The 12,899-nt window shown below is 44.9% G+C and overlaps 1 protein-coding gene across 7 annotated transcripts in view; it reads right to left on the reverse strand.

The window, feature by feature from the left end:
• The window catches only part of MID1 (midline 1), a 559,519-nt gene that overhangs the window by 6,616 nt on the left and 540,004 nt on the right, over positions 1 to 12,899 (reverse strand). For all 7 annotated transcript variants that reach the window (XM_045525026.2, XM_045525025.2, XM_045525028.2 and 4 more), the window contains 2 exons: positions 8,446 to 8,607; positions 1,761 to 1,968 (listed from right to left, as the gene is read on the reverse strand). In XM_045525026.2, the coding sequence (XP_045380982.1) occupies positions 1,761 to 1,968; positions 8,446 to 8,607 (370 nt within the window). The remainder of the gene's footprint in view (positions 1 to 1,760; positions 1,969 to 8,445; positions 8,608 to 12,899) is intronic.

Genomic DNA, 12,899 nt, shown 5'->3' on the forward strand with positions numbered 1-12,899 from the left:
GATGGCCAGGTAACCTAAAAGACACCGGATTCCTTCCCAGATGAATAGAGCCTGTTAGTTAACAAGAAATGTTTGCTCTTTTGCACCTGCAGAAAGTCTGTGTTTTCCCCTTTGGGCTTTTATCTTGCCCCTGCGCAGCTACAACCTGTAAATGCCAGTCTGGCCCAGAGCCAAGTCGGGGCGGAAGGATTTGTCCTCCATCCTCTGGGGGGATGTTGGAACAGGAATGTAAAGAGAATTGTGAGGGCCGCAGCAGAAGGAAACCTACTTGATTGGCTAAGGTAGGTACAGTTGTTGGGAGCAGACATTCAGCTTATGATTTGAGTTAATGGATTTTGGCTGACCTGTACCAACACTACAAACGACTTAGCCACACTGTGTTATTTGCAGAGATTGGAATTGAAAGTTTGTTAAATAAGGGTTTTAGCATCCTTCTCTCAAAACTAACACTGTTCTAATACTCACCCTCTTTAAGTTAGGCAGTTTTCAGTTTTGGTTTTTCTTTTTAAGCAAAACTGAAGCTATTAATCACTTCACCACAGTCAGCCCTAAAGAGTAATTATAATGTTTCAAACACATTGCATGGTGGTTAAGAGCAGAGAGCAACCAACTGCAACCCATGGGCCAAATCCAGCCGTCGGCTTGTTTTTTTATAAATGAAGTTGCACCAGCGCCCAACCCCACCCCTTGGTTGATGTGTGGTCTGTGGCGGCTTTCCCACTGCGACAGTGGAGGTAAGCAGCGGTGACAGGATCAGCTGCCCTGCAAGCCCAGAAATTGTGGCTCTCTGGCCCTTTACAATGTTAAGAGCTTGCGACCTGATGGCTGACCTCTCACCTCTGCCACTGACAAGCTTTGTGACTTTGGGCCTCAGTCATCACATCTGTGACATGGGCCGTTAGCACCTGCTTTTGTGGGGCAGTCAGAATGAATAAATGAGCCAACATCTATAAAATGCTTAGCTGAGCGACTGGCTGCCGCCTCCTCCTCCTCCCATCCCTGTTTTATGTCGTCAGAGCACTTATTACTCCCTGATTATGTCATTCCTCAGCATTCAGTTTACTCGCTGGCCTTCCTCCTACCTGGACGTAAGCTTCATGAAGGCAAGGATTGTGTCTGTCACTCAACCACTGTATTCTAGCGCCTGGCACTCAGTGCTCCATGAAGCCCTGAATGAATGGCTTAATGGAGGAAGTGAAACTTGAGCTGGGTGAGTAGAATTTATCTTGGGAGTAAAGAGATCAGGAAAAGAAAGGAGGCAAAGATGAACAGATTGAACCATTTATGGAGGTGAGTAACAGCAATTGAACTGACAGACTTGAGCACCTGTAAGATTTTCAGTTTTGGGGCCTCCTGCATATCAATAGAAGACTGTACACTCCAATAAGAGATGTATAAAAAACAAGACCTACCCATAGACTGTGTGTAAGACATGTACTTTACATATAGACAAAGTCTATATATGTAGAGAGTCTCCCCTCCTGACTTGAACCTCTGCCCTCCTGCATGCTAGCCCTGCTCTCTCCCCCTGACCTGTAGCCTCACTCTGGCTCCCGTACTTTCCTCACACTCACCTTTCTCTCCTGCACTGAGGGGCTATGCTTGCTGAGTCCCTGGTTCCTCACCCTGTGTTGGAGCCTGGAAACTCTCACAGCAGAGCAATGAGCTCCTCACACCCTCCCACTCCAGCTCCGCCTGCTCTGACCGAGTCCAGACTGATGGTGTCTTCTCATAGTGGGACAATGGATACAAGTACCTACCATGTGCTTCCGCTTATGACCACTTCCCAGTAATGGCGGCCACTGTCAATGAACACGTTTCCAGCTACACCATAGCTCCCCTGGCTGGTGAAGCGTTCAGGCGTGTGGCTCTTTTTGGAGGAGGATTCATCACGTTCCACCGTCAAGTTATCATGGGACACCTTTAGCTTGCGATGTGCAGATTTGGGGTCCAGTTTAAAAGGCTGGCCTGAAAAAAAGGTTTCACAAAAAGAGGAAGATGAAAACAACTGTATTTCCACCAGGCCAAAAACATGCTTTCATAATGAGATTGAGAAAGGATACAGTATGTCCCAGCCTTCATGCTCACAGTCAGTTCTAAGGTGCCGAAGCGCTAACGCTTCAACAACAGCACGGCCACAGATCAACCAAAACGGGGTATAAGCTCTCTCCCCGGCTCCCAGCTGTACAGACTGCCCCGGGCGAAGAGCGTCCCGGAAGCGAGGAGAAAATAGTCTTCAATCAGCTCAAAATGAGTTCATGCTCAAGAGATTTCAGACCAGAAACCAAACAAATCAAGATTGCAGATTTTAACAGAGATTCTAAAAGCTTACAGTAGTTTGCGTGTTCAAAATTAAAGCATCACTTTCACGAGCTTAGAATGAATATAAAATTGTCTGTTTCAGCCCACAAGCTCAGGCCAAAAATGTGATGGTATCACCTGGGTTTTTAACTCCTAAGTTCATTTACAGATATAATAAGGCCTTCCCTATTTCATTATTCACATTTGTGTTTTCAAAATGGAACCCTTAGAAAATCTTGGCAGAACCACACCTAAACATCTTGTTAACCATTCGAGAATTCAGCATTGCTTTGGAGCACGCCCTGACACTCACCACCAGGTCGGGCACAAGGTGATTAAAGGCAGGAAATGAGTTACAACATGATGCAGATACCACGATGTCCCAACACTGCAGCCACTGCTGCGGTTGCCAGGCCCCTTCTGCCCAGCGCACAGCTCTCGGACAGTCACAGGGAAGGTCTGGTACGGCTGACTGTGGCAGGACACGATGCTGGCTGCGACACCGAGGCAGCAAGCTTGGGACAGTTTGCGTTACGGTCCCTTGCGAGGAGGCCAAAGGATGGCTAGTCGCTGCTTGGATACAAACATGACACGCCTCTAAAACCCTGTCTTTTGGATCAGGGACCGGCATACTTTCTTTGGAAGAGGCAGATCGGAAATATTGTCAGCGATGCTCGCCATGTGGTTTCTCCCGGGGCTTTTCAATTAACACTGCTCAATAGACCCACGGATACAGAAAACAAACTCTGCTTACCAAAGGGGGGAAGGGCTCAATTAGCAGTTTGGGATGCACAGATGCATACTACTATATATAACATAGATAAGAAAAAGAAAAAATGCAAGGGATCCAAATGGGAAGAGAAGAGGTAAAGCTGTCACTATATGCAGATGACATGATGCTATTATAGAAAACCCTCAAGGCTCCACACAAAGTAGTAGAGCTGGTAACAGAATGGGGCAAGGGGGGAGGATACACCATCAGCCAGTGGCATTTCTTCACACTAACAATGACATGTCAGAAGAGGAAAGTAAAGGAACAATTCCTTTTAAAACTCCTGAGGAATAAACCTGACCAAGGAGGTGAAAGACTGACAGGGGGCGAACCAAACAACACTGACCAAGGAAATTAAAGAGGACTGAAAGAAATGGAACGATAGCCTATGTTCTGCATTTGGAAGAATTAATATCGTTAAAATGGTGATACTACCCAAAGCAGTCTACAGATTTTACCCAGCACCTTTTCCACAGAACTAGAACAAATAATCCTAAAATTTATATGCAGTCACAAAAGACCCTGAATTGCCAAAGCATTGCTGAAGAAATAACCCTCCCAGACTGCAGACAACACAAGAGAGCTACAGCAAAAACAAGACCCAGGGACCAGTGGAACAGAACAGAGAGCCCAGAAATAAACCCACACACTTTTGGTCAATTAATCTTTGACGAAAGGGGCAAGAACATACAACGGAGAAAAGATAGTCTCTTCAGCAAGTGGTGTTGGGAAAACTGGACAGCAGCATGTCAGTCAGTGAAGCTAGAACACTCCCTCACCCCACACACAAAAATAAACTCCAAATGGCTTAAAGACTTAAATATAAGACAAGACACTATAAACCTCCTAGAAGAAAACATAGGCACGACATTATCTCACATCTCAGCAATGTTCTCCTAGGGCAGTCTACCCAAGCAATAGAGAGAAGAGCAGAAATAAACAAATGGAGCCTAATTCCCCTTACAAGCTTCTGCACAGCCCAGGAAGCCATAAGCAAAACCAAACAGCAACCTACGGAATTATCAGAGAAACGCAAATCCAAACTACAATGACGTATCACCTCACAGCGGTCACAAGGCACAAAGCTGCAGCTACGAGCTAAGTGGGTGCCAGGGAGGTGATATGCAACGTGTGCTGTGTGGCGTATTCGAAAGCTGTTGAGAAAGGAAATCCTATCATCAGGGAAAAAACATTGCTGGTAACTCCATGAGGTAACGGGTATTTTAAACTTACTGTGGTCATCGCTTCTCTACATAGTGACATGAATACGCAAGTAAGTGCATATATACATAGACATACACACGCATTAACTCATTACGCTGTAGCTCTTAAAGAGTGTTGTACGTCAACTATATCTCAATAAAACTGGAAGGAAAAAAACAAATACCTTGGGAAAAAGTAACTAAAATAGATAAATAACAAGGCCTACTGTACAGCGCAGAGGACTATATTCATTATCTCATAATAGTCTACAACGGAAAAGAAACTGAAAAAAGTATGTATATATGTGTATAACTGACGTGCTGTACTGAACACCTGAAACTAACATTGTAGATGAGCTGCTCTTTAATAAAAACTAAAATTAAAAGGAAAAGGACCCTGGTGTCCTAGCATGGAGGCAGCCATAGACCATAAGCAAAACAGACGGGCACGGCTGTGTGCCAATAAAACTTAGTCTGCAGAACCAGGCCGCCGAGTCTGGCCCGGGGGCTGCAGGCTGCTGACGCGTTTCAGCATCCTGTCCGTGTCAAAGAGCAGCGTAAAGGGGAGCTGAGAAAATCCTCAAGAGCTGAGCAGGGGAGCGAGCGTTCTCTCAAAGGCCGTAAGACCTGGCCCTACCGGATTACCGAGCTACTAGGGGTCAAGGAGGAGCTAAGACAGGAAGACCCCGAAGATGGTTTCGCTTAAAATAGTCCAGTTTTCACCAGTGGAAGATAGAACATGCATAAACCTAACTGGACAGTCATGGGAGGAGGAGGGAGGAGGAGGAAGGAGCTCCGTAAAGGCCCCCGTGGCTGACAACGAAGGCCGTGCTCTGCTTGCCCTTCTTCAGTGCGGAAGAGCAGCGGTCAGAGCCCCCGGGAAGGCTGGGCTCACGGCGCTGAGAGCCAGCGGGCTCGTCTCCGCTCCAGCCTCACCCGCAGGGCGCCGAGCGGGCTCAGGCCCCACCTGCCGCGTCCTCGGGGAGCAAAGCCCGCCCGTGCCCAGGTGCGTTTCCCGAAGACACTGTCACCGACTCTGTCCAGGTTCAAGGCTTTTGCCTCAACAAGGACAGATGAGCTCAGGGAACAAATTAATCCTTTACTTGCCTAAAGAATTCGTTTCCTTGTAATATTTGTAGAACCTCGGAGTTTGGCAAACTACGGCCCAAAGCCAGCCCACTTTACTGTGGTTGCCAGTAACGTTTCAATGACCACGGCCGGCCGCACCACGTTTTTGCACGACAATGGCAGAGCTGAACACCTGTGACCTGGCTAGACCATCTCATCCGCACAGCCCCAAATAGTTACTATTTGGCACGTAACAGAAACAGTGTGCCAACCCCTTGTAGGGAACTTAACGTCCCATCGATGACTGCACGTCTGGAAAGAGATGACATTACCTGTCTAAGCGAAGTGAACGCATTGTCTTTTGTAAAACCGATGAAGCACAAATTTCAAAGATCTGTTCTACAGAATTAACCTCAGTGTGTGTGTGTGTGTGTATTCTTATTTAATCTCTAAAAATGTTTCCTTCTTTACCAGCAGAGACACTGAAAGGCAAAATCAGCTTGTTTAAGAATACATGTCTTCAAGCAAGGGAAACTTAAGCCAATCAAAAAGACAACCTACGGACTGGTAGAAAATATTTGCAAATGATATGACTGACAGGGGCTTAATTTCCAGAGTATATAAACAGCTCGTACAACTGAACAAAAAAACCCAAACAACCCAATCCAAACATGGGCAGAAGACCTAGACAAGCAATTCTCCAGTGAAGACGTACAAATGGCTGACAGGCACGTGAAAAAATGCTCAACACTGCTAATTATCAAAGAAATGCAAATCAAAACTACAATAAGGTATCACCTCACACCAGTCAGAATGGCCATCATTCAGAAGTTCACAAATGATAAATGCTGGAGAGGATGTGGAGAAAAGGGAACCCTCCTGCACTGTTGGTGGGAATGGAGTTTGGTGCCACTATGGAAAGCAGTGTGGAGATTCCTCAAAAGACTAGGAATAGACTTACCGTATGACCCAGGAATCCCACTCCTGGGCTTGTATCCAGAAGGAACCCTACTTCAGGATGACACCTGCACCCCAATGTTCATAGCAGCACTATTTACAATAGCCAAGACATGGAAACAGCCTAAATGTCCATCAACAGGTGATTGGATAAAGAAGAGGTGGTATATTTATACAACGGAATACTACTCAGCCATAAAAACCGACAACATAATGCCATTTGCAGCAACGTGGATGCTCCTGGAGAATGTCATTCTAAGTGAAGTAAGCCAGAAAGAGAAAGAAAAATACCATATGAGATCGCTCGTATGTGGAATCTAAAAAACAAAAACAAACAAACAAATAAACAAAAAGCGTAAATACAGGACAGAAATAGACTCACAGACAATACAGACTTGTGGTTGCCAAGGGGGTGGAGGGTGGGAAGGGATAGACTAGGATTTCAGAATTGTAGAATGGATAAACAAGATTATACTGTATAGTACAGGGAAATATACATGAAATGTTATGGTATCTCACAGAGAAAAAAATGTGACAAGTCTATGTTTGACTGAAAAATTGTGCTACACTGGAATTTGACACAACATTGTAAAATGATTATAAATCAATAAAAAATGTTAAAAAAAAAAAAGGCCATCATTCAGAAGTTCACAAATGATAAATGCTGGAGAGGGTGTGGAGAAAAGGAAACCCTCCCATACTATTGATGGGAATGGAGTTTGGTGCAGCCATTATAGAAAAAGTATGGAGATTCCTCCAAAAAGTAAAAACAGAGTTTACCATATGATCCAGCAATCCCACTTCTGGGTATATATCCAGAGGGAATGCTAATTTGAAAACAAACATTCATGCACCCCAATGTTCATAACAGCACTATTTACAACAGCCAAGACATGGAAACAACCTAAATGTCCATCGACAGGTGACTGGATAAAGAAGTGGTGTACTTATACAATGGAATACTACTCAGCCATAAAAAATAATGCCATTTGCAGCAACATGGATGGACCTAGATTGTCATTTTAAGTGAAGTCAGAAAGAGAAAAATACCATATGATATCACTCATATGTGGAATCATAAAAAAAAAAAAGGACACTGAACTCATCTACAAAACAGACTTGGAGACTTAGTAAACAATCTTATGGTTATCGGGGTAAGGGGGTGGGCAGCAATAAATTTGGGAATTTGAGATTTGCAAATGTTAGTCACTACATAAAAAATAGATGGAAAAAACCAAGTTTCTTCTGTACAGCACAGGGAACTATATTCAGTATCTTGCAATAATCTTTAATGAAAAACAATATGAAAACGAATATATGTATGTAGACGCATGACTGGGACACTGCTGGACACCAGACATTGACACACTGTAACTGACTGTACTTCAATAAAAATTTTTTTTTAAGTATGTGTCTTAAACACATATATCTGGAGTAAAATATAGTTATCTGACTACTGAGATAAGGATTTGGTTTCAGTGGGGGGCTGGCTGGCTGGCAACCCTATAACATGGTGTCATATTGACAGACTCTAATTTGCTCTCTCGTGGGAGGTCTTATGCAAAGAAATACCATACTGTGTAACAGAATATTTCTAGATCAAAAAGATGTAAAGAAAGAAGAAAAGATAAAACAAAACACATGTGGGCAGGGAGGGAGACGATAGTGTGACAAGCCGCACGTCTAGCCGGATCTGTCTTGGCTGCAGGGGCTGTCCCGGGTACGGGGGGACACTTCCCCTCTCCCCTCGCCCCTGACCGCTAGGTACCAGCCCACCCACCCCAGCTGGGGCAACCAAACCTGACTCCAGACAGTGCTCCGAGTCACGCAGGGAGCCAGAATCACCTCTGATGGAGACCCACAGCCTGGGGCAGGCATCTGGAGTACAACAAAGAACGCCTGAAGGAGGAGTTACTAATTTGCTATTCTGCTACGGAAAAGAATGCTCCTGGCCATTTCCAGAGCCCCAGCTCCGTCTCAGGCTGGGAACCGAGAGGCATCTGATGCAAAATCCACCCCTCCTTGCTTTTTTACAGGCTGGCCTTTTTGAGGCTGTCAGCGATGCCAGAGACAGAGAAAAGGAGCAGCAAGGGAGCTAGAGGCAGCTGAAAGGAGCGCAGATGAGAGACAGCTCGCGGCACGTACTGTTTGTCTTCAACTTCCCAGGCTCACTGCTGCGGCTGCCCGCCTGGTTGATGGCCTTGACGATGAAGATGTACTTGGTGCCGCTCTGCAGACCGTGGACCGTGTAGTGGTTCTGCTTGATGTTGGGCACGATCATCCAGCTGTCGGCCGAGTTGCACAGACCTGCAAAGCCAAGCAGACGGGATGGGTTTTGGGTGCGTGGGGCAAATTTGCACAACGTCAAGGTCGCGTCACTTGAGGTTACTTGAACTATAAATGGAGAGCTCTGTCCCTTCTTAGGAAGACCACCGATCAACTGAAGCGCCCACTGTCCTGCTCACAAGCAGGATGGCAACCTGTATTTAGTATTAGAGCTTCCCACTGTGTGCTCTGAATGGAAAAACCAGCGAAGATGGTCATATTGCAAATTCTGTTGAGCGTGGAGAGGAGCAGCAGGGGCGGTTCTGTCCAGGGTCTTCAGGACCGACCGTCCACAGGCACGATGTGTGACTAGGTGCTGTGGGATGAAAAGAAAGCAAGTGACCGCGGAGTCCCTCCCCTGCACCCTCCCCCCCATGCTCATTACAACGATCTTCGCATTTTGGATCTCATCAACTTGGAGACTCAGAAAAGGTGAGAAGCGACCTGAGTCACATATGAGAAACTGACTTCACTAATGTCTATGTAGTAGATTGCGCTTTTTGGTTTGTTTTTTTTTTTTTTTAAATTGAAGTAGAATCAGTTTACAGTGCTGTGTCAATTTCTGGCGGACAGCAGCGTGGTGATTCGGTTTTATTTATATATTCCTCTTCGTAGATTGCATTTTTGCTTCTAATCCTTCACTCTGCCCTGGATCCAGGCCTAAGTGACTTTGCAGCTTTTCCCTCTAAAGCGATGGGTCATATTCTCTTATTGCATGGCTTTGGGTGCGGCCATGTGACCTGCTTTTGCCAATAGGATGAGGCAGAAATGACAAGGTGCCGGTTGCAAGGATAGGTATTACATACAAGGTCTTGAGACAGTTTCCGCTGCCCCCTTGCAGAGACCATCCCAACAGTCTGCTCATCCCAACAGCAGGAGAGACACAGGAAACAGCTCTACTGCTCAGCCAATTCAGGAGTGAGACCAGCAGAGGCAGGCCAACTCCAGCCCAACTTCTGATGGGGGACTTAAGAAAATGACCATCAGGATGGTGTGTGACCCAGTACTAGTGTGGTCACAGTTAACTGATTCAGGACACATGTTCCTAAGAGAACTCTGGAGCGGTGGCACCTCAGGGCACAGTATAGCTCTTAGAAAAGCATCAACAACGACCATGACCAGCCGCATCCCTAGCTAGCATGTCCGTTCTGGCTGCATCCTGCAGGATGTGGTTTGACGAGCAGGCTGTGGATTTATGATGCTGAGAAGACAGAGGAAGAAAAAGGAAGCTGTTGTGTTTTGCAGCTGGCTGATGCTGAAAACATCTCTTTGGTATTGGGCCCAACTCTCCTCTCTCCGCCCATCAATCTCTCTGCTAATCGAACCTTTTCCCAGCCCCGCTGTTGACGGGGCTGCCTTGCAGTTTCCTGACTCTGGTGAATTTCCTTCACCAGTTCTTGGTAGAGGGCTGGGCCCCTCCACTTCCTGAGGGGCTCTCAATTTGCCCCCACCCTTCCCTTTCAGTGGAATTGCAAGTCAAAGGGTGAGATCTTTTGATCTTGAGGCAACTTACACCTTAACCATGCTCCCAAGGAGCAGTCCCTTAATCTTTCTTTAGTCTTACCCCTTTGAGAATCTAATAACAGATGTCTGTAGAAAGAAATTCACAAATGCATAGCCATACCAAGCCACAAATATTTGCATAGCATTTCAAGATGTTCACGGTCCCATGACATCTGCCGTTGAATCCTACTAAATACTTTCTCCGCCTTTTTAGCTCAGCATTGTTCCCGGTAGCCTCACTGTGGAGCAGAACTTAAAAAGACTCGTCACTGTGAAAAGTCACCTCCTATGACTTGTATCTTGGGTGCGTAGTATTTTCAGGCACATTTCAGTGAGCCTTAAAATATATAAACAAATATAAATATAATTTTAAAACCTTATGAACTTTCTATCACATCTCTTCACTGCCCTCTGTAAACATCTGCAGATTTGACAGAGCCAGTTCTGTGTTTGGAGACAGAGAGCAAGTAAGACACCATCCACCGCCCCCACTCCCAGTTTCCCCCTAATTCTTAGCCCCCTGTTCTACCAGTTTTCCCTTGTATAAGGAAAACGGCCCCAGATAGGTCAGTAACATGGGCCTCTCCCGACTACATATCCCTTTTAACACCTTCTCACCTCCCCTTTTCCCGAAATAGAGCTGTAACAAACTCCATATTGCTGGGTAATGCCACAGCCAAAGAGGAGATTTTGCTCCCACCAAAGAAGGGTCAGTTCTCAGCCTTGGGCCCCCAGAAGCCTGGAACTCACTTGAGATCCTTAATCATAATATAACAATATTAAGAAAACAAAAACAACAAGCTTTTCCATTGCCTAGGGATAAATCCACACGCATTCCCAGACCTTTGGCAACAGCGGGCAGGCACAAATGAAAACACTCAACAGCATTCAGTGGACTCAAATGAGAATGCTGTCAGTGTCACTGCGCTTACACTGTTCCTGTTTAATTGCATATGGTCCAGTAAAATGACTATTGTGGTCAAAGAAAGCAAATGTAAAAATGTTTCAATAAACTTTACATCACGGTACAACCCCAAAGCTGGGTTTAATGTGGAGGAATGCTTTCAGCAACATCATAAAGCAGATGTCTGCAATTGCCGCAAACTGCAACTTGGCTTACAAGCCAAAGTCTTAACCCAACAAAGAAGATTTAATGTTTCAGAAAACTTTTTCAAACAAAAAAGGGACCCTGACTATCCTGATTATTCTGAAGAGGTCCTTGATTTTTTCCTTTGATTATTAAAAGAACAAGATGTTTATGGAGTGGTACAGTTTGACTGGATAACTTAACACCAGGACAGTCTGTTTGCATGAATGCTAACTAGCACTATTTAGGCTTACCTTTATATTATCATTGCCAAGGTCATCACTGAGAAGCTGATTACAAATGCCAAGAAAGCAACGTCGGCCGTTTTCATCTGGGGGCTGCAGGAAGTGGGGTGCCACGGGGCAGACCATCGTTGCCTCGCTAGTGTTGGTCCAGCGCCAGCACCACTTCACTTCTTGCACGTGGCGCCAAGCACCAGACTTTTCTGCCTCGGTACCCCACTGTGTTGGGACTGTTGACCAGGTTTTATTCCTCCCTTTATGAAACACCCCCAGAACCATCCTGGCTGGAACTTCTACTTTTCTCTAAATTCCTTTTCAATCATCTTTGAGAGGATGCCAACAGTCACCTTCTCCAATTCAGCCTGAGGTATTACAACAACAATGGAACTCAGGAGATAATTAGTTCCTGATGAAACAATTGAGTTTTTTGAGTTTGTACTCCCCCCCCCATTCACAATGGGTCAGAAGCATCTCCCTATATAGTGCTGCTCATTACAAGATCCTAATGACATTTGGGATTTCAGAGCCTTGTATAGCAACTGTCATCTCACAGTAAAACATTATGTAGAAAACATTACGCACCATGGACGCTCTTCAGAGAGGCTGCACACCAGCTTCTAACATCCTCTGTCTCTTCTAACAGACTGGACAGAAGTGAACATTCTTTTCCTTCTCTATACAAATTGTGTATGTTTAATAACTTTCATGAATGTTTTCTAAATGACCAAATTAAATACAGAGAACTACTATGCCATGAAGGCTTGAAGAAATCTATCTCTTGACTTTTGCCAATAATAAAAATAGGCTGCTGGGAAGAGGCTCCAAGATTTTAAATGATGCATTAAGAGTAGTTTTGGAAGAAACAGAGAAAACATATCTTTCTTAATAAGCACTTCATGAACATCTGTAGTCATAAGTCTGTTAATAAAAATGAAAGATAAAAAATTAAATGTCATTAATTTTGCATTTGAGTGTATGAATTTGATTAGGCACAGTCTTTTTATGAGATTAAAAGTAGACAGTATCTAATTCTCCTTCAGCAAAGTCAGTTGAGGGCAATTAATTAGAATTTATTATGACAAGTGAAGAAACCACGACCAAAGGACACTAAAAGGCTGCTTAGTGGCACAAGGAGCCACAGCCAGCTTTGGAGCATTCTATCTCCTCGTTTTCAACAGAGTTTGTAGTTTTAGATCCTGTCATTCAATAGAACATCTGCAAAGGATATTCCCCTCAAATGGTAGGATAAATGTTCAGAGCAGCACTATGTACAACCGCCAAGACATGGAAGCAACTTAAGTGTCTGTTGACAGATGACTGGATAAAGATGTGTGTGTGTGTACAAGTACACACACACGTACACATGTGCGCGCATGCGTGCAGAATACTACCCAGCCATGAAAAAGAATGAAACAATGCCATCTGCAGAAACATGGATGGGC

The sequence above is a fragment of the Camelus bactrianus genome, chromosome X (genome assembly GCF_048773025.1).
Source record: "Camelus bactrianus isolate YW-2024 breed Bactrian camel chromosome X, ASM4877302v1, whole genome shotgun sequence".
Classification (NCBI taxonomy): domain Eukaryota; kingdom Metazoa; phylum Chordata; class Mammalia; order Artiodactyla; family Camelidae; genus Camelus; species Camelus bactrianus.